This window comes from Abramis brama (genome assembly GCF_963993115.1).
Source record: "Abramis brama genome assembly, chromosome: 4".
Taxonomy (NCBI): domain Eukaryota; kingdom Metazoa; phylum Chordata; class Actinopteri; order Cypriniformes; family Leuciscidae; genus Abramis; species Abramis brama.
Genome location: NC_139966.1, coordinates 44,095,176 through 44,118,106, shown reverse-complemented (window position 1 = coordinate 44,118,106; position 22,931 = coordinate 44,095,176). Strand labels below are relative to the sequence as shown.

Sequence of the window (22,931 nt, the reverse complement as noted above, 5' to 3'; positions counted from 1 at the left end):
CATGAATGCATCATAATATTTGTTTGTTTGTTTGTTTGTTTGCTTGCCTAATATACCTGATAATATTTAATGTATAAAATAAAAATAACATTTAATAAAATATATTTATAATAATATTTATATAATATAATAAAAAAACATTTGCATGTTTTTTTATTTGCTATCATATTGTGTAACACTTGGTTAAGTTTATACATACATTACTGTTTCATACCATTCTTTCTCCTAAGCAAGTGCGTTATGAGTGTGTATATAGTTCACCCATAGATGAGGGAGAAAAGTGCTGGGACTGTATTGTGAAGAGACATCAGAGGGTTTGAGTTCCACTCAATCACACTTTTTTTTTTCTTTTTTTTTTTTTGCTACTCTGTCTTGTGAACACACTTTAAACACATTCATCATTATTTAACATGCCCTATAGTTACCTTAGACTTCATTAATGCCTCTCTTCCTCATACATACACACAACATGAAATGAAAATAATATATCCTCTGTAAGTAGCCTAGAATAGTAGCCTACACATCTCACATTTCAGAAAATAAGTTCTCAAATTCCTTTAAAGACGTTCTATATATACTGTTTTTCCTTAGTATAAATCTCCTCCTTTTAAATTGCTTTTAATCACTATAAGTATCGATATATAAATTAAGTGTCTTGGACTTGGTTGAGGGAAACTTCTCAGATAAAGTTAGCATAGACGGTAGTAAGGCAATTAGAGTTTAAGTACCAGAAAATGTGCGTGGCTTAGATGTCTGGATATTTGGTCAGGTAAAATGCGACTAAATATTCATTTTATTTTTTAATTTGTAACGTTTTTTCAACTAAATGGATATTAAAATTTGTCAGAGACATTAGTCAGGTGTAAATCATTAGATCACTGATGTAGTAGCAAAAAAGAAGGCATTGCATTGTGTTTTCCTCCTTTTTTCTCTTTGTTTCTGTACGTCTTTTCAGCTCAATAATTGTATAATCATTTAATGAAGATGACGTCTATAATAATAAATAATAATAATAAGAAGAAAAAATAAGAAAGATGCAGTACCATCTTTCTGCACAAGATGGCGTAATATAACAATGATTGTCTAAGTGGATTTCATCCACTCCTATTAATCATATTTATCGGCATGCATGCAGTGAGGTGCTAGTGGGCAGGTGTGTGTGTGTGTGTGTGTGTATATATATATATATATATATATATATATATATATATATATATATAGTAAAATAAATAAATATATAGCCTATATATAGTCAAATAAATAAATGTGTGTGTGTGTGTGTGTGTGTGTGATTGTCATCTAGAATAAAACATTTCAATTGCAAAAAAAACAAGAAATATATATATATATATATATATATATATATGTGTGTGTGTGTGTGTATATATATATATATATATATATTATTTATATATACTGTATATATATATATATATATATATATATATATATATATATATATATATATATATATGCATCCCATTCAACTTTTTATTATTTTATTAGCCTAATATTAATAACATTTGGTGCAATTTTTATTTAATTTTGTAAGACAAAAACACCACTTGATTATTAATGGAAACTACTGTACAGTATCTTCTAGTTTTTCTGTTCATTATATATATATATATATATATATATATATATATATATATATATATATATATATATATATATATATATGCTGCAAATTAAGACCGAATTCTTGTTTGCTAATAAAATTGACTATAGACTATAGCTTTAATAGCCTCCACTAACCTCCAAGATGGCTCTGGTTTATGGTTACATAAAAAATGTGAAGCTGGTTTCAGTGACCTTAATCATTCTCGAACTGTGAAATAATGCTCTTGCCTTTAGAAAAGGAGACAGAAATCAAAATGGACCTGAAGGAGACTTGATCCAGAGCGTGCTGCGGGATCAGATCACTTTTTTAAGCAGAAGCATATTGATTTATATGGAGCTGTAATTGCTACAATATGTTCTGGATGACTCCCCCATAATTGAGGCCTGGCAAAGACGCACTCCTGGAAATGCCCAGTGCCAGGCAGCGGGTAAAGAGACACCCCACCCAATCCCCTGTGCCAGCAAGAGGGGAGAGCATCCCCAACCCTGCCCCATCTTCATTTACGGCAGAGGTTTCCCTGTTCACATGGTTCGGTGAGCATCTACTCATATGATAAAGGGCGAGAATTTGGCAGTGTGTGTAAAAGCTGAAACTTGCTGTCCATTGATAAGATTGTACTTTCATTGCACCTTACAAAGCTGGCATGGGTTTGTCATAATGGCCTGTGTTTTCTTGTTGCACTATATAATGAACATAAAAACTAGATACTGTACAGTAGTTTCCATTAATAATCAAGTGGTGTTTTTGTCTTACAAATTTAAATAAAAAAATGCACCAAATGTTATTAATATTAGGCTAATAAAATAATATTAAATAAAAAATATATTTTCTAAAAAGTTGAATGGGATGCATTTTAACTACATAAAATTCATATGCCTATTTATTTATGCATTTATTTTGTTTTGTTTTATTTTTATTTTGTTTTTCCCAATGTTCCTATATGAACAGATTTGCGGTTTATTTCTTATTTTCTTTTTCTTTCCGAAGATAGCGACACACACATCGACATTAAGCTTGGGTGTGGAAAAATCAAGTCAGATGTTTTACACAGATGACATTCCCAGGCGGGACCCGCACCATGACTTTGTTCTTAATGTATGAAATAGTGGTAAGAAGTTTCCCATAAACCTTTTGATTTCACCACTTTCTAACATGGAAACCCAACATGGACGTCAGTCGGAGGAGGATTTTTAAACAGACTCAAAACTTGATACCGCATAGCAACACTGAATGGCAAAACATAACATTTGACTGATGACAGTTTGATAACACATCATGAAATAAGTTACAAGAGAAACAAATCATTGCACAAAGACACAAACTCTCTTTCTCTCTATCTCACCCACTCAGAGACTTACAGTATCCATTTTATGAAATTCCAACAGGAAAGCATTGTGTCCAGTTTTTATTAATGGTAGCTGACAGAATGATGGCAGTCCTTGTCTCGCATGCTAAATGAAGGACCGTGTTTACACAAATGTCAATGCATTATGGAAGTGGATCGTATTGAGTTACTTAATCAGAAAGGTCCTTTGTGTTGTGTGTATAGATGCCTGGTGGAAAGACATTTCATATATTACAGGAATAATCAATTTAATTAGCAATCCGTGCATTTTGAATCCATTATTTTTTTTACACAATTGTATTATTCATATACATTTGTTGCTTTAAAAAGTACAACTGTAGCAACTGCGACTGAGAGATATTCACCACAAAATATGGTAACATTTCAAGCATTATGGGATGCCATTTTGCACCCTGTAGGCTTTACCGTTAACAACAACATAATCAACTGATATAAATCTATAAAATAACTTGTTGAACTCAGTTTTCTTTCTTGTATTGATGCATTTCCTTTTTAAACTAGAAATGTGATTTGCTACTTGCTAGTTTGGCTGCAGGTGGTATTAGGGGGCGGGGCATTCTCATTCTAGAAAACATTTGATTGGATAAAAATCTGTGTGGTACAACATGAGTCATCAACATCAAAACTTTCTAGTGTTGCGAGCACCAACAGGAATCAACATATTATTGTGTCTAAACTATCTAAATGGTTCAGGGCCAACATGAAATGCTCCTCCTTCAGATCATTTGATATTGTTCCTGAATGAAGCAGCAGGGACCACCATCTCAACATCTACTCAGCAGGCTAGGCAGGTTGAGCCAGACAGATAACACTGACAGGCATTGTCTCTGTAGAGTCTGAAGGGGGGGGGGGACTTTTTTCCTGGTCAGTGGGTTCACACAGACGGGCAGGCAGACGGCTCCAAAGAAGAGCAAGCTGGCAGAGGTACAGTGAATTTAAGTGCTGCCCAGTGTGGAGCAAGGAGAGAGAGAAGGTCAGCCCACTGCACCAGACTTGCTCAGACACACAGCAAGGCATCAGCACAAAACCCACTGTATTACTTTACATGTAGCCGTCTCACAGTACTGGGGGGTTGGGGGTTGAGGGGAGAGGGAGGGGTAAGTCATTCATTCTGTAAATACGATCTTGTGGCTTGAACTCAGCTTACTGTTACTCTCCATTCACAGCTGTTGTGGAGAAGAACCACATTCAAAGGGTTTATCCTTAAGTACTTCTAGTGATTGCGTGACTTCTCTCAAATGATACATGGCTGTGCATATAAAGTAGGCCTACATTACTAAAAAAAATAAGATCTCTCCAACTAAAAAATGTTCCATCTAAAATTTCTAGTTGGCTTAAACATGCACTCATGCAATTTTTTGGTTGATGTTGTGCTTGCAAATATAACATTCGTCTTGGAATTATTTAGGCCTACTTGATACTGACACCTGGTGGAGTGAATGTAGCAGTCACCCATGCCATTGCAGAAATGTTCGATTCAAAGTCAGCCACAAAATATTTATTTTGTGAGCATATGGGGTAATAACAGGAGTAGTATTCAGCTAGTCATGTGATTTCAAAATTGCCGCCTCCTTAAGGTGACCCGCTCAAATGAAACACCTTTTAAATTTCTCATGTTAATGTTCACGATTTTAAACATAGCCTATACTATATTCAGTAGTGCTATACTATAATGTACTTTAAAATACTTAAGTGCAAACTGAATGTAATGATTTCATGTTAATTCAATGAAAATGTATTATAGTTCATTTAAATGAAATGCAATTAGCTGAATTTAAGAATTAGAATTTTAGTACATCTTTATATGATATTTCATGTGCTGACAAGTATTTATGGTAAACTAAAATAAACTTTAATGCCATTTCTATTAAAACTTGTATGTGATGTATTTAAATATATTTGTAATTACACATTTGTAATGATGAAGTTGCAATTTTGTTCTTTTAAAACATATTAACTTTTAATGTAATACCAAATAACACACTACAGTTAAAATTATAATTAAGTTAGTTAAACTTATAATTAATTTAGTCAACCCATCAAAATAAGGGTACTTCTTTAAAGTATGACAAAAAAGATTAAAACAAAACGATTTCAAATGTACTTTAAAGTAAAACGTTAAAGTGACTTTTTTAATAACGTACTTAAGTGTGTTAAGATACATAGTCATGAAAGTGCACTCTCTTTAAGTAGACTTTTATTTTGTTAATATTATATTATCTGCAAGTATAGTTTTTTTTTAAGTAAATACTTTTAAGATATGAAGTACTAGAAGTGCAGATTCAATACAGTTAAGTGCACTTCTTTTTCAGAAGGATGGGATTTGAACCCATGACCTTGCCAATAGCACCATGCTGTTTCAGGAACACCATGGTACTGCAATGTCACCATTGTCAGCTTAGCTGAGAGGTCCTTTAAGGGTCTCACCGCTCATTTGGCTTTGCTGAAGAGTAAATCTGTAAAGAGTTTTGCAATGTTCTTTTCATCCTGTACATACTAATTAGATTTATTGTCCACTGTTGCTCAACAAATATAGGCCTATGGAGTTTTTAACAGAACATAAGAGGTTGACTCAGCATAATAACTTTATATATAAAGTTTATGGCATTAAACAAGTTTTCTATTTTGTTACAATTTCATTTCATGCCACATCCCATGGCTAAATCTACCTTGATATATTTTCTTCAGGCTGCAAGGGTCAGATCAACTCTCCATGTGCCATATTGTAGCAATGATCTTTCAACAACATCGCTAACCACTGAACAAAACCTTATCCTGCTGGCCGACCGATTGCCGACACCATCAGTGATCATTGTTCTTTGATGAAAACAGCAAGAGAAAAACATCACAGACATGTCTGTGCCAGTCTAACTCATTTGCCCATGTGAACACTGACCACACACAGCAGGAGGTTATTGGGTGGTTTCAAAAAGCTTCCAGAATCAGTAATTCTGGCCATCTGTTAACATGTCCTTCCACATTGACTACTGTGTCCCCTCTAACCACTTTTCTGTGAGCGTGTGAGAGAGACTGTACTATGTAAGCACTTCTATTGGCTCATCGTGCAAACTATGAGATGGTATTAGTGGAGAGAAATCTTCTCCCAAGTCTCAGTGAAAGCAATGTCTGTTCATTGAAGCAATGAGAGAGCTCATTCCTCTGAGGTCAGCCAGACCGTACTTTGACAAAACTTACCCAAGAAGCCAGGCTAAGCATCAATCATCTAGACAGGAGTTATATCAAATAAATAGTCGACAACCCCTTTTCCACGGATAATGTTATTGCAGTGTTTTAAACATGTATGCGCTGATGAGTGTGGATAATGTGGTTCAGTTTCAAAATCAAATCAGATCATTTTATTGTCACATCACAGCAATGGTAGATGAAAGTATTTGGAGCATATTCCAAAAATAATGCAGTGGTGTAGTGACAGATATCAGACTAGAATACTAGAATACGCACAATGCGCAAGTAGTATAGACCGATAATCGGTTTGAACTGATATTTTTTGTTACTTTAGGCTACTTTATGGCATCATTTGTGTGTGCGTTACTGTTACAACATTACTTTGAAAACAACTGTTTCTATAATAAAGCTCCTTATTTAATGCCCGAAATGTAAAAAATAATAATTAAAAAAATAATAATTATATGATCTATAAGTTATGACAACATATGTTTTTACATTGCTTTAACTCATCAAAATAAGTTAAGCATTTTTCACGTTTTTTATAAGTTATACATGATTCAACTATTTTTATGTCATTTAAGTTGAAATTACTTAAACATTCAAGTTAACTGTAGCCTACTTAAAAAATTAGCAAATGCATACTTAATATTAAGTGAGTATATATTCTAAATGTATTCATATTTTTTTTATAATTATTGCAATCGATTTTTTATATTTATAATAGTGTCGAGAAGCAAAAATAAAACGACATTTAATAAAGCAATCAATTTTGCATATCGGTTATGGAAATTTTGCAGATGCGTGCGCCAGCTGAGATGAATAGATATGAAGAAGTGATTTTCAGTTTCAGAATAAAAAAAAAAATTTAAATAGAGGCGCGCGAAAATAATCGTTTGTCAGGAGGAAATCGTCGGTAAAAAGCGCGAGCTCTTTAGGATTATCAGATTCAAATTGACAAAAATAATGCCATTACCACTTTTAGATTTACATTTTATAAATACTGTATAGCATATAACAAGAACTTTTATTTTTAAAATATGTTAATAACGCTTAGTAATCGAGTCCTGAAAATAATCTGACTACAGAAATTACTTTTAAAAAGTTGACCCTCTTTAAATGTATAGCATAATGCATACACTTCCATGTATGTCTGCTGGGAATATAGTGATGAAAAAGACACCGTCCAAATTACGCATGGGAGTGACTCTAAATTCAGCTTCTGTCTCTTTCTAAAAACACACCACTTTCTCTAACTCTCCTATTCGTTTTCGTTCAGCAATGCAATCGTTTCTGATCTGTTAGTAAGTCCTAGAAAGATCCAAATTCAAGCCTATTCTAAGAAACAGATGACGTTATTTGACAGGGTGCCCAAAATCCTTAATGAGTAACTTAGCAAGAGGAGAAGGCAAATGCTGCCCCAGCTGTTTCCTGTTGAAAATGTCTCTGTAATGTAGATAAATGTGAGGGATTTTCTCTCCGAATCCGTCTCCCGTTCGCTAAATCTCACTTCTCCACAACGAGCCTGCGCAATGGAACAAAGTCGGAATATTGAGATGTGACATTGCCCGCATCTCATCCTCTTTCTCGCTTTTTAATGACTTCAAACAAGTTCATTTTTGCTGGGCTTTTGCTGGAGACCCAAGGGGATGTCTAGCGGTCATTTCTTCCAGGGGCATTGGTGTGATGCCTTTAAGGTAACTTAACCTATTTCCTTTGAAAGCAAATAGGCAGCTTAGACTAACCATTATTGATTTCTCAGTGAAGCAATAGCCATTGATATAGACTGAATGATATTTTAAGACAATTTGCACTCAATTTTAAATTTGATAAATGATCAATCTGCATCTTTACGCAATTTGCATGACATTAGACCTGTGCATGCACAAGTATTTCACATTAAAGATCTGACAGCTGTGTTATGGCAAACTTTTGAGACTTACGACAGATTGCGTGATGTGTATGGTGAGTCATATCATGATGCACCAGGGAGTACATTTGCGCAGTGCACAAGTCACCAACTTGTAGGCTATATCACGACCCTTAAAAGTTCATATTGCTGAGTTGACACGAATCAGGGCTTTGGCAGAAGGTTTTGCAGCATAGCTACTTGTGCGTTGTGTGTTTGCGCATTATATTCTCTTTATTATGTAAAGTGCTTCCTCTTTGGGTTTGGCGGCTTTGCAGCTTTCCAGTTCCAATCTTTTATCCAAGCAACCCAAAAATGCATGGTTTACAAAAGCGCTCTTCTTTTACCGGACAACTGGGTTCAAGTAGCAGTATCCTATTGGCACGGGCGAGAACTAGGCGCTTCAAAGCGCGCGCTGGAGCGCATTCGTGGAGAAGTGCCTCGTAATAACGTGCTCTGTTTTTAGCGAGATTGTGTGCAGATAGAGGTGGGACAATTTACTTGTAAAGCCACCACAGAAACGAGGTTATAAAGCTGACTGGGAGACACTATTCAGTTAAAGGCAAGAGCGCAAAAGTAGCTATCCTATATGTATAGACAGGTGCATTGAACAGTTCAACTTTAGTTTGCTTGGAATCATGTTTTTGTGTGTCATTCTTCATGAGCAATGAGCTGAAGTTCTTTTTAGGATCCTCAATATCCAGGCACATGTCTCTGCAGGCTATTTGATATGCAAAATCAGATTTTAGAAACATGAATGATAGTAACATCTGTGCAGATGGATTGATGGGTGGATAGATAGATAGATAGATAGATAGATAGATAGATAGATAGATAGATAGATAGATAGATAGATAGATAAAAGAAGACATCAGTAAATACAATAAAAACAATACATATATAAATAAAAAGCCAATAAAATGTACATTATCTTTAATTATGTTTCAGTGCATAGATCTAATGTATTTCTGGTTCATCTCTCTCTGGGATGCAGTGTACCATGCGCTGTCTCTCGTGCACCCACACCCTCTCACTGGTGCTGTGCGTACTCGCGTTGACTCCCGCGACACTGGAGGCGGGGCCGGAGACGCTGTGCGGGGCGGAGCTTGTAGACACGCTGCAGTTTGTGTGTGGAGACAGGGGCTTTTATTTCAGTAAGTGCACATTTTATTTATTCATCAACTGCTCCTCTCTCTCTCTCTCTCTCTCTCTCTCTCTCTCTCTCTCTCTCTCTCTCTCTCTCCATGCACTAATGCGCCACTCATAAATAAGAAAAGCATCAGTTTTCATGTCTTGCTGTCCAATTTCCCAAAATTTTTCCGTTTTTGTCTGTTATATTGGATAGAAAGTTAACAATACCATAAATTTACACTAGGCTACATGTCAATGCAAGTTTCTGGTCTGCACGATCAATCAGTGCATGGTATTCTAAATATAAATGTTTATAAGCTTTCATCAAAATATATTAAATATATAATTACATTGCTCCACCTCTAAAATGACTTTCCTAATCGCCTGACATCACAAATCCCTCACTTTTCAAACATTCCCATCAACCACATGCATTCTGGTATGTAACAAGCATTAATGTTCCTTTTTCACTCTGAAATACATATGTCATTATGTATGTAATGTGAATGCTGCTTCACTTTGGATGGTTGTAAGGTGAGCAGTTGCAATGCCAAGAGGCAGCTGAAAGAAATGCTCTGACTGATGCTTGTGTATTGCATTTAAAGAAGATCAGCCAGCTGCTTTGCCCCCAAAATGAGGTTGCTGGAATTTGGCAGGCACGAGTAGGCAGGGCAAATGAATGTAGTGCACATCTTATTTCCAACTGAGTAGAGGACTACCCAAAGAAAACCATTTTGAATCCTAGACTTAAATCTCTTTTTTTCCACAACCCATGAGAGTTGCTGACTCTTGAGTTGTCCCAATCAGCAGAAGGCAGAGAGAGTTCTGTTACACTTTGTTCATACACTTTATGGACTTTAACTTGAGCATGCAATTAAATTCAAATTTATTTCATTTATTTATTAGTCAATTTGTTTAACAGGATGATCTATTTTGATTCCTAAGTGTGTTTAGTGCTATAGGATTAAAGGGATTTTCACCCAGAAATTTGGATTGTCATTACTTAATGACTCATTTTGATATTTTTTCCTGTGGTGCACAAAATAAGATATTTAGCAGAAAGTATAGACTGCTCATCTCCATTCATTGAAAGAGGATGGTGATTTGTTTGTCAAGCTCCAAAAAAAATGTGTTATTAACAGAAAATCTCATTTTCAGCTTCAAGATATGATACATGGAATAACTTTCCTAGCCATCATTTCAATGTTTATTCAAGGGTGAATCAACATCATGGATCAATGTTGAATTACTGTGAATTTTGTTCAGATTCTGCAGTTCAACTGAACTTTGATATCGCAACATTGTTTCATTGTTGATTTATATGCATTTTGTTAACCTTTTTACAACATTTAGCATTAAACATTCTTTCAACATTGAAAAAAATGCTACATAGTTGTACAACTGCAGTACTTCTACCACATTTCAGTGTTGAAGGTCGGTCACATGCTGGCTGGTGTTTTTTGCATCCCGTTAAACAACATGAAATATGCAGAATAACATGACGCAATGACTTTCATTTTTGAGTGAACTATCTTTTTAAGGCCAGGTTGCTTGAAAAAACTCAAACCGGATAACTATTTTGCAATGTCCACTCAGCAGCAGTAACTGGATCACTTTCTAATTTTAGACTATTCCTATTTTCTGAAAAATCAATTGCCCTGTCTATGACATTTCAGCTGCCCAAATGAGACCAGTTCCATCACATTGTGCAGCTTTGCTGTTTTAAAGTTTTCCACATATATTGTTATCTGTTTGAATTACCCGATGAGATATTTACGATGTGCAAATGGCTCGAGAAAGTATACGTGAGCCTCAGGCCACTGATGAGGACGTAAGAAGTGATTATTTTGACAAGTGGACAGAACCCACGGATTCTAAGGAGACACATTTTGTTCACTTAAAGCGAAGCAAGATTGAACTTCAAGTTAGAGTTGACATTTTAAGTTTCCAGTCAACAACATTTGAGCTTTTAGTGGTCACAAAGGAGCTGGCTGGATCGCTCATGGCTGTCAATGGACATGTGTTTGTTTTGTCAGTACAGAGCCCAAAATAAATATGTTTATGCTAATCTGAACTTTCCGTGAAATTATTGCATCAGCGTGACAGATTCGGTGAAGAGCAAATAGACGATTTTATACAGATCATTTGACTTTGACCTAGTATGTAATATAAAACTTAAAGGAATTTCTTGTGTGCCCCAACAACCACAACTTTTTAACACTTATTATATTGGATATCATGTAATATAATTAAAGTTACTTTTAAACAGACTGGCATCAAACACATGAACCCATAAACAAACTGGATTCATCTAAGCAGCGAGCAGCATTGTGTTCAGTGACACAGTGTCCGGCGAGTGTTCAGTGCGACCCATTTCACCAGTTCCCTTGTCACTGCCAGTGCAGGAACTCCACTCACATTTCAATACTTCAGATTTTATCATCTTGATATAAAGGTGAAATACTACTCATGGAATATTTTTTATTATTGAAACCAAATGTGGTCTTTTGAAGACATCGAAAAGAGGAAGACGCAGAAGCAGAAGAAGAAGAAACTGACAGTGTAGTCAGTTTTTCCAACTGTTAGCCTGACCTAGAAATCCTCGGTTGTCGTTGAAATGCCTCAGCCGCAGTCTCATCCCAGATTGTCTTGGGTTCTAAGGGGTTATTGGAGAGGAGCGGGACTCCGGAACGAGGGAGGTATGCTGGAACACATCATCCTGCTTATTACAAAGGGCACTTCGTGGCCAGACGTGTTTGTGCTGACATAAAAGCTGCCCTTTCCCTCCATGGTCATTCAACTGTGTAGTCATCATTTGCAGCAAAGCACCTCTGACGTCTGCCAACAGCCTGAGCGCGTACCTCGTGATGCATTCCCATTCCTGAGACACAAACACACCGGGAACGTGGAAAGTTTTGGCTCAGTATACGCAGTAAAATCACAATTTGTCAAGTTTACATAATCGTTGGACACCAAAAACTTTGCGTATTGGGATGACCGGCACTGGTGTTTATGTGCCTTCAACTTGCAAATATGATCATTCCAACATTATTAAGCATTGTTAATCAATCAGTGATGAAAGATTGCAGGTGACCTCCACTCAGTAGCAAAGTTTGCAAAACAGAACGGACGTTCTGTCACGAATGTCAGTGATAGGACTACTTTTCAGTTTTGTTTGTCTGGTTTCATTATATTTGAAGCAGCTGGAGAGAAGAACACATCAACAGCACACAGTCAGGCTTGGCTCTTGTCCTAGAGCAGCACCAGATTATAGGGGATTACAGGATGATCAGGATGCCCCCTGCCCCCTCCTGCTCCGTTGTTCTACTGGACTTAAACTCGTTGCAGAGGGCACTGTGTATTCTATGGCCAGCACTTTTTGGGTGAGAAGAAGTTGTTGTTTTTTAATCACAAAGCCTGATATTCAAGCTTTGGCTGTGTCTGATTTACAAGAGACACAAACAATTGACTTCTCACCAAAGCTAAGCGTCCATCAAGACTACATATACATATGAATTGGATTTCTGAGCCAAGAGGATTTTAAATGCAACTTTCAGAAAAAAATAGCTTAGAAATCTCTATATTATGACCAAATATTGGATTCAGTCTTTTTTGTCAACTTGTTTTCTTTTAATTTGATCAGGTTTTGTATTTATTTTTGGAAATGATTGATCGTAGGCCTCATTGATCTAAGCATATGTACTCCAGTTTTTGTGTGAAAAAAGCAGAATTTGTGGATAATTTTGTCAATAGGCCTACTCAATAAAATATGAAAAAAAATGCACGGTATCACACTAACGTGCTTTAATGTTTAACCAGGAAGTTTGTATTGAAATGCTTTTATCTTGTACAAAATGGCACAAATTCACACTTTTGAAGTTCCCGGTCAAAAATGACCAGGCTGCAAAAAATTGCTTATCAATCTTTCAATCACCAAATATTGGATTCAACCTTTTTGTCCACTTGTTTTCTTTCAATTATGATAGTTTTTGTATTTTTTTTTTAAAACTGACTACATTGTAGGCCTCATTGATCTGAGCTTGAATTGGTCAAAAATGATGGGGAAATGGGGGAAATCGAAAATAAGAGAAATATCCAGTGTTCAGAAGCATGTTCATCATGTTTATGTTCACACATGCACTACTGTACATACTTGCAAAGATAAAGGCCTCAGACCTGTGCATGCGCGGATACAGTACATGCACACTCGCGCCACTGCGCACATACACACAAACAAACTATTTTGAGTATTATAGGCTTTCTTTTTCACAGAGATCGTAAGATCATTGACTTTGATCAATTCAACTTTATCCTCAGAACAATGAGGCTCAGATTGAATTTGTCAAAACAAGTTGACAAAGATTGAATTTGATATTTGGTGATAATATAGCATACGATAGGTTTATAAGCTTTTTTTTTTTTTTTTGACTGGGAACACCACAAGTAAATATCTATTTATCTAACATTTAAATAGACAACAACAACAATAATAGGCCTATATCAGCACAATAACCTGGTTAGAACATTTAAAAGCTTTTTGACATGAAACAGTAAAACGTTACTTGGCAGTTGACAACCTTTAAACACCACAAACAGTTCATATTCAATTCTTAATGCCTGCAAGAGCTAACAACTCTTTGTATAGTAAACAGTGGCAAAAAGAAAGGCCAGGAGGAAAAAAAATTGGAAGGAAACTAAATCTTGCTATAAACTCTTTGTGGTGCCATTGATAAAGAGGTAGTTTCCAGGACTATAGCAGCTTTCATAGTCCCCAGTGAACAGTAAACTTCCTGACACTATTGCAGGCAGCTTATGGCAGCAGCTCCAAGAACTCCCTGTTCTTCAATAACCTTAGCATGGCTATAAAAGTCAGCTTCTTTCCAGTGGTGCTCCTCATTGGAATGTACACGTCCTGATGCGCCTGTTTAGTTGGAAGCAAAGGTGTTAACCCAAAAGTGTGGGAACACAAACGTTTGTTATTTTGCAACACTGAAACAGACGGCACATTGATCTTAATCACTGTGATGGAGATGTGCTTTCCAAAGGTCTCACAGGTCTCTCACAATGTTGTGAATGGGTTGATGGTTTTACTGGGGGAGGGGATGGAAGACTGTCAGCTGAGCCGATATATAATCTATCCAACATTGCAACAATCTTCAATAAATGCATGACCTAATCTGTGGACAATTTATATGGAAAATGAAAAACATGCAAGACTATTATCTGCTAGTCATACTGATAAAAAGAACAAAACATGAAAACAGATTTGCAGACCAGAGCTGGATCATGGCTGATCTAACAATAATACCTTATTTTAGGATTACAACTTTGACCTCTTAAAATTCAGCACTTCAAATCTCTGAAAACCTATTTAAACCGATTACACTGCATTATAAGAGCTGCTTTTGTTGTTTATTGCACCTGTTGGACCGCCACTCAATGGATTTCATGAAGGGTCATATGAGCTATTTTGAGGAAAACAGCAGATGTTAATTTTGGGAGGTTTTTTTTTTTTAGAAAGGATTTAGAAAAATCATCCAGAAAACCATTTTACCGGTGACGGATTGGTTTACAGCAAGATAATTCTGTTTGTGTGTGTGTTTGTGTTTTATATGGCCACATAGCCCACAAATAGAAAAGAACCCCTGAATCCGAGAGGAAAATTTAATATTTAGTTCAATATGTCAATAATAACAAACGATGAGAGATTCTTGCATTTTGTAACTGTACAAGTCAAAAGCCTGGTGTTCAAAAATAATCTGGCCATTATTACAGGCACAAAACACTGACAAAATAGTGTCAGATAATAATAATATTTTTTGATTATACTCAATAACTGAAATCTAATTAAAAATCTAAAAAAGGACATCACGTGTCCAATTGAGTGTGCAAACAATTCTACAACTAACAGTGTCCTACATAAAACTTAATTGTATTTGAATATAACAGCGCCCCCTATTCTCCCCAACATGTTCGGCACCCAAGAGTCATGCAGTCTGCAGGGATGCATGTTTGTCAGAATTAGAGCACCTCTCTTTCCAAAACAACACTGTCAGAGTGCAGCAAGTGCAAAGCAGAAGTTAATGCATTTTGTCAGCACTGGCAGCCCTGCAAGCCAAGAGCTATTAACTCTGAAAGGGAAAGGCATTTCCTTCTTGTAAATGCCATATTAAATTATTATTATTATTTAATTTGGTAACTGGGAAAAGCCTATATTGCCCTATGTAAGTGGTGACTTGTAAATGGAGAGTGGGATATTTTTTTAAGGCCACCGTGATTTGGCGACAAAGAAACAATAGTAACTTAGTCAGGTGTCTGAGTGCTACCTTTAACAACATTTAAAGTTGTTTGGGATCAGACAACCCAAATCCCGAATTCTACGCATTAAGTAGCCCGACCTCATCGTTAAACATAATGTCTAGGACATTTTATAATAGTGCATTGACCTCATTTGCAGCACACAAAGTTTTATACCCATGAGGCAGTTTCATTTTCATGTTCTTTCACATGGGTAATTATCACCTAGTTCAGCAGTGACATTAACAAGCACACAGGGGAAAGTTCACGGTTCATCCTGGTCTACTAGGAACATTGTTATTCTCATAAGTGGTGCTGAGCAGGGAATTTTTCTCCGTAGGTTGATCTGACCCCCTCAAGGGCCGAACCTGGCCTTCCAGCTAGTTTAAGATATCAGGTTTTAAACTGCAAAACGTGATATTCTAAACATTTGTGTCAGTGTGACCTCCATTTAACTAGGAGGCTTGCCAAGAAGGGTCCACTCTGTGCAAAGTGATACCCTGTAAATTCATGTCATTAACACGTCCATATATCTGAAGAATCACAGCTACGGTCTGGCTGCTACACTAAGCTATTATAGCTCTCATGACCGGGCTCTTAGCCACAGGTTACAACCGTAAGTTTTTGAGATTTAGCGTTTCGGAGCATGACCTTGCGGGCTGTAATTGTTCCTCATGAGCTGGTGCCACGCCAATAATAAAATGGATAAAGGGCTTGAACTCGATGTGATGACAGGCTTTTATTTAACGTACCTTAGATAGGACAGAATTTAAACTCGCCATTAAGTGCAGATCCTCCCTCACAGTGAAGATTTACAGGAGGGCTTTCGCTTTTCTTATGTGTATCAGATGTGCTCGCCATACAGAAGGCTATTTCTTAATGTTATTCCTATGCATCCAACAGGCAAACCAACAGGATATGGGCCTAGTTCGAGACGGTCGCACAACCGCGGCATTGTTGACGAATGCTGCTTTCAGAGCTGCGAACTGCGGCGCCTTGAGATGTACTGTGCACCTGTGAAAACCGGCAAAACTCCACGATCCCTACGAGCGCAACGGCACACGGACATCACCAGGACAGCAAAGGTGTGCAGCCACACTTGTGATGTCAAAAGTGACCCTTTGCTAAGCTTCACCTCCTTGGTTATTTGTCATTTGTACCATTATTGTACCATTGGTCAGCACCATTTTTAAGGTGGGGCTTAGCGAAGGGGTCAAAAGAGCATTTGATGCAATCGTACATTTCTGTAAAACCTTGGGACAGATAGTAACAATTTATGAATATATAATGCTGATGCAACATCAGTTGACTCATTTGGTTGATATTAGTTCATAACTGTACTGATTGTGTTCCCTTGCAGAAACCTATATCTGGACATAGCCACTCTTCCTGTAAGGTAAGTCTTCCCTCAGTCTGAGAGCGAGCCGTAATTAACAGTGCTGGGCATGTGCATGAGAGTGCTTAAATTATAACAACGTTCAAGTTTAGTGCATTTTTATTGAGCCTGTAAAATTCTGTCATAGACTCACCCTAATGTTGTTCCAAACCTGTATGACTTTGCTATTTTTGTGGTAAACACACTGCAAAAGATCTTTCGCAGTGTACGGTATTTGTCTTGCTTTCCAGTACAAATATCGAAACATTCTTAAAATCAAGGGTGTATTTACTTGAAAAGCAAAACAACATAAGATATCATTTCAAGTCTTATGTTCTGAAAAACTGATCAAAATTAAGTGAGTTTTTTCTTAAAACAAGAAAAAATATCTGTCAATAGAGTAAGAAAAATAATACTGTTTTCACCCAAATTTAGTTGGTTTTTATTTTCCCAAATATTTGGCTGATATTTTGTTTTAAGCATAAATTCACTTAAATTAAATGTATATTGATTTAAGAATGTTTAGATACTTGTACTGGAAAACAAGAGAAACACTAAGATTTTTTTTTCCAGTGCAAAAGACGAATTTTTGAGCTCTAAAATGACTCAGACAGACAGACAGACAGACACACACACGGACACACAGTCACACACACACTCTGAAGTACCATAAAGTGGTTCACAACTCATATTACTCGTTCTTCTAAAGCCATTACAACAGCGTTGTGTGAAAAACAGACCAAAATATAAGCTATTCTTTGCTGAAAATCTTGACATCTGCCCTAAATTCCATGTAGTTGAAATTGCAATGTCCAAACAAATTATTTTGAGTCAGATCTTGAATTAAATACATTGATCCAGTTTACAACACCAGTCTGAATGATTCTTTCTGCAAGACTGGTCCAGTACTCAAGTTCAACTCAATGATCCAGTTGTAGATATCCAGCTCTTACCAGTTTATGGCGGGAAAGATCAGTGAATAATGACTTAAACTTTGCTATTATATGGCTTCAGAAGACTTGTAATAGCACATAAGTTATATTGACCACTTTTATGATACTTTCACAATTGCACGGAACAGAGCAACCGACTCATTCTACAAAATGTCTTCTTTTGTGGTCCACTCAAGAAAGAAAGTCATACGGTCTTGAAACGGGTGAGTAAATGATGACAGAAATGTAATTTTTTTGTTGAGCTACCCCTTTACGTCATCTCAGAACAGAGCGAATAATGGCAGGACATTGTGCTACGATACATACTAAGGAAAAAGCAGCTCTTCCCTCACCCCCGCTGCCCAAATGTGGGCCATCCTTTTAAGTGCTCTCAGTTGTCCTCTCTCGAAAAAGAAAACCATTAGCAAGTGAACTGCCTAAGTGGTTTTTGTGGTAGACCTGCATACGCTCTCCGCAGACATATTTCTGCACCCATACGTAATGCGCTGGAAGCCGAGTCTAAGGTCACCTTAGAAGTCTGCACGCTGAGTTCAGAGTCTGGACCCTCATGCCGGCCTTTCTCCTCCACTCCCTGCATGCGGTTTCAGTCCCAGCTTAGCTTTCGTGAATTACACTTATTAATCTTGCTGCGGTGAAAGCTTTGATGTGTTGCTTTGACAGTAGATTTCCTCGGCATTATGAAATAACACTACGTTCACCAAACAGCTGTGTTGTTACGGGCAGCGACAGCCGTTCTGCTCTCCTTGGTTCGGCTTTTTGCGTTACTTCTCATCATCTGAACCGACATTTACTGGCTTTCTCTTTCTTATTTTCAGGAGGTTAATCAGAAGAACTCAAGCCGAGGAAACACAGGGGGCAGAAACTATCGCATGTAGAGGACAGCGGGGGGAACGGCTAAGAGAGACAAGCGAAACTGTTGGATAGTGGAAAACGGGATGAAAGAAAGACTGGTCTTCCAGGGACGTGCTCCACTGTAAAAAAAAAAAAAGAAGAAAAAAAGAAAAAAAAGAATTACTGAATATCTGATGATTTCCATGCACTGCACCATTCTATACTGGGGGAAAATACTAAATTAGCTGCTATAAAGAGTCAAATAATAACTGTTTATCCTCCTTGTGTGAACGGTTGCACATAATGGATGCCGAAATCTTTTTAAAGTGGCAAAAAAATGTGTCAGAGCCCTATAAATTGGCCCTTCTCTAGATCGCAGCACCTATTAAATGTCCATATTCCACTGAATTCTGATGGATGGCCACTGGAACAGAAGTAATAGGTGACTATTGATGCCCCACACACATTAAGTTACTTATAATTATCACAATCTGGATCTAGTGGAAGAAAGCTGTAATATTTTTTATCTCAAAAACAATTTTTTTGCAGGCAAACGTGCTGCCTTTATGTGAAATGTTAGAAGCTCCGCTGCCAAGAGAGGAGTTCGCAGTGAGATCATGGACTGTGTTGACAAGAAAGGCTGTCTAGACAGTTTATACCAGATGCAACCCTTGCAGATCTGAAGTACGGCTGCACAGAAAGATGACGTTTAAAATACAAATCTCTTTTTTCTTATTTGATTCATTGTGCAAGACCAGATCAAGAGGGATTATACAAAAGCCTTATGCAAATGCGCTGAGGTGCTCTAGAGAACACATTTAGGAATGATAGAACATGACCTACATCCTGCAAAACACCTTGTGTGTGTTTTTTTTTAAATTGTGTGTGAGGGATCTTTGCTTCTTTTTTTAAGTAATTTTAACTGCATGGTTTACCTTCATTAGAAAATGGGAGGTGAAAGCCATTCACTCGAACAGTTATTCCGCATGCATTTACACCAGTGTATCAGCACTCACAGGAAAGACAGAGGGAAGACAACAGAAACATAAAAATTACTAGCAATTGTAAGGTATGAACATCAATAAGAACATAATCTGGCTAAGCAACTACTTTTCACCAAACAGGAAGTTGCAGGTTTGCATCTTTATAGTGAAAGACTGGTGACATAAGCCGGACTGCAACTCACTAGCTTTATTAAAAGGGATATTTCACCCAAAAAGGTAAATTATGTCATACTCATTTTGCATTACCCTCTCATGGGTTAACTTTCAATATAATATTTAGGAAAATGCAACTTTTTTAGCATAATACAACTTTATGGCCCACAATGTGACCATTTCTCATACAAAATTTCTCACAATTAACTTTTTTCTCTGAAGCGCAAATGGGAATCTATAAAGGTAACATTTTTCAATGACTTGCATTTCTGCATTTCACGCCAAAAAAATACAGGAATTGTGTTTCATCATATTAATTTTGTCCATTTTGGAGCTTTATAGAGTGCAACAGTTGGGTTCCGGAAGTAAAAACTCCATTAATTTTCTCCATAGGGAAATTGATTTTTGACAATAACTTATAAACCTTTAAAGACAGCCTTACTGTGAGCTATGAGGCTGTTAATCAATAGTATTTGCTTTTGTTAAAGCCATCAGCCCGCATTATTTCAGCTTAGTTTGAAAATAATCATGTTTAACAGTGGTATTTGTGTTGAAAAAACTACATTTCCCACAACACTGTACAAAAAAAGAAAAAATAATTCCACCAATCAGAGAGTCAGAATAAGCAAAACGTGCCAAAAGATCTCTTTAGCCTCACCCACTCCCATGAAGTACTGTGAATGACATAATCGAGTCTCCCTACACTCAAAATATTTGAATATTTCGATATAAATGCATATTTTGCAATAAACGTATAATAAATAAGTTAATATATATATATATATATATATTTTACACAAAGTACACAAAGGCCGATTTTCAAATGCTTTCTTGCTTTTTTACATAACGTAGTGTTATGATTTACCTCGTAGCTGGTTGGCTTGGTTAATGACTTACAACGCTTTAACAAAGACTTTTTTGAAATCCCTATGGGAGAAATGATTGGAAAAAATACTTCCGGAACCAACGCTGCTGAAAAAGTGAACAGGCGCTGTTGCACTCCATAGACAGGGTCACTCTATCATTATACAGCAAAAATTGGTTTTAGCAAATATTAAGAATTTGTGTTTTTGGGTGAACTATCCCACTACAAACCACTTTAAGTGGCTGTCAGAGGGGTCGCTGGGTGTTTTCACAGTCCCTCTGCATGGTGTTTTCCTCTTTTCTAAACCCATCGGATCATGTCAACCCACACTGTTTACTCTGTATCTATATTAAACCTATATTAACCTTTGCATTCTCTAACCATAATCATATGTGATGGCATCATATAGCGGAACCATATAAAAGATCAACCCACTGTATAATGGTGCTATTTTGTAGTTTGTTACTCGCAGGGGTTGGCTGAAAACATAGGTGACGGCTTGAGAAGCTCAATGTTGGAAGTCTTCCCTTTTGCACAGCCTTGTGGCCACCATTGTAATAATATTCTTTTATTTTTAAGCTATTTCAATAAGGTAACAGTGTAAGCGAGAGAAAGTATTTTTGTGAGCGCTGTGAATGCATGGAAAAAAGAAAAATGTGGCCCGAGATGGTTAATTGCTGTTTTTGTTTTCTCTACGATTTTTAAATTATTCATATTTTTGAAACATAATGTCCCTATGCCAAATAACTTGACAGAGTACTGTGAACTGCAAATTTTACCAAGATTTTGTCCATCACAATGTAGCTTTTCATGCGCACTACATTCATTTTGACATCCTGGCACTGATTCTACAACTTAAGTATTTGTAACTGGCAAGGAAATGGGGCAAAACTGTCTTCAGTGTAATACAGAGACGAGAAAGACTCTCTCCCCTCGAGTAATAATAGAGTTACAGTACAGTTCAACCAGCTAGCAACAGTGTAATTTGGCTAACACTGTACGAGCCCATTCAGGACCGTTGGTTTTCTTTTCACCTGCCTGTGTTTTTACTTATCGATATGCCTAAGGAGGTTTAATAGGAAAATTGCACCAAAATTATTTAAATTACACCAGTGCAATGAAGAAAGGTTATGTTTTAAATAACAGCACATTAGCCATCTGACGATAAATCATCTACAGTGTACACAAGATGGATGCCATGTTCAAAAAGGCAACTATCTATTTTTTGACAACCTCAATTTGTGTCTTAAAGTGTTTGTACTTTTGAACTCTGCGGCTTTTGTTTTAAAAGTGTGCATATCTTCTCAATCAGCATTAAGAAACAATAGAACAATGTAGAATCATATGCAATAGCCACCCAGAATATCGATGTAATGTGCACAAGTTATCTGATTGTAATAGACCTCCGGCAAAAGGTCCTCACAAAATACCAAAGACTTTGGTTTGTTGGTTATAGCTTTGTAGCTAATATCATGGGCAGCACTGAAGAAACTTCTTGAATCTTTAATTAGACACATTAAGGAACATATTGTTACAGAAATATCATGCTTATTTTGAAGTGGCTCTGTTTCCTCAAATTAAATGGAGGATTTAAGACTGCTGCGGCGATTTGCGCCACTTTGCTTGTGTTTGATAGTTTTCATCAGAACATGTCTACATAAATCCAGAGACAGATGTATGGAATGACAAATATTAGAGGATTCTGGGCATTGATCATTAAAGCATTTTTTTATTATTATTTTTTTTGGATTGTGAGGCTTTCATTACTGGTGCTCAATTGCTTTCTGTATAAAATATGAAAATACTGACAGATTGTTCACCATTCCTGCTGAATAAACCACTTGTCAATACCTGAAGTCTCAGAGTGATTATAATGACATAAACTATTGCATTTCTTTATGAAACAAGAAGTCTGGGCAGGACTTGAATAAACACAACGCAGATTTGCTGGCCGGTTTCAGGGTGGATGGGCTTTTCCTTATAGAGAGCATTTGATTGGACAAAAAGTTTGTTAGTGCAGGATGAGTCATCAATTTTTTAGCTTGTTTTCCCAGAAGAGAAAAACTTTTTTTTAAAACTCAAAGCTAACACAAATGAAGCTCCAAAAATTTAGATTTCAAAAAGTCTTTCAATCAGAGAAAGCAATGTTCTTGCCCCTTGCGAAGCACCTTGGATTCCAAAAAGTGATGAAGGTGTAACATTTGCCAAATCGTACATTAATGCCCTAAAACTGCACA

At 36.6% G+C, this 22,931-nt stretch overlaps 1 protein-coding gene across 4 annotated transcripts; it reads left to right on the top strand.

Moving 5' to 3' along the window:
- The first annotated feature begins 7,416 nt into the window (after positions 1-7,416).
- igf1 (insulin-like growth factor 1) lies at positions 7,417-22,544 on the top strand. Of its 4 annotated transcripts, XR_014605769.1 has the most exons (6): positions 7,417-7,873; positions 9,080-9,239; positions 16,417-16,598; positions 16,874-16,909; positions 18,657-19,114; positions 19,222-22,544. XR_014605769.1 is itself a non-coding variant. In XM_084111291.1 (5 exons), exons 1-5 carry the CDS (start codon positions 7,826-7,828, stop codon positions 18,714-18,716), a joined length of 486 nt encoding a protein of 161 aa, XP_083967417.1. In that variant the 5' UTR covers positions 7,417-7,825; the 3' UTR covers positions 18,717-22,544. The 4 variants fall into 4 exon arrangements, 3 of the variants coding, with proteins under 3 accessions (XP_083967417.1, XP_083967418.1, XP_083967419.1); XM_084111291.1 differs by having other exon boundaries at positions 18,657-22,544; XM_084111292.1 differs by lacking the exon at positions 7,417-7,873 and adding an exon at positions 8,214-8,288 and having other exon boundaries at positions 18,657-22,544.
- Positions 22,545-22,931: the final 387 nt, after the last annotated feature.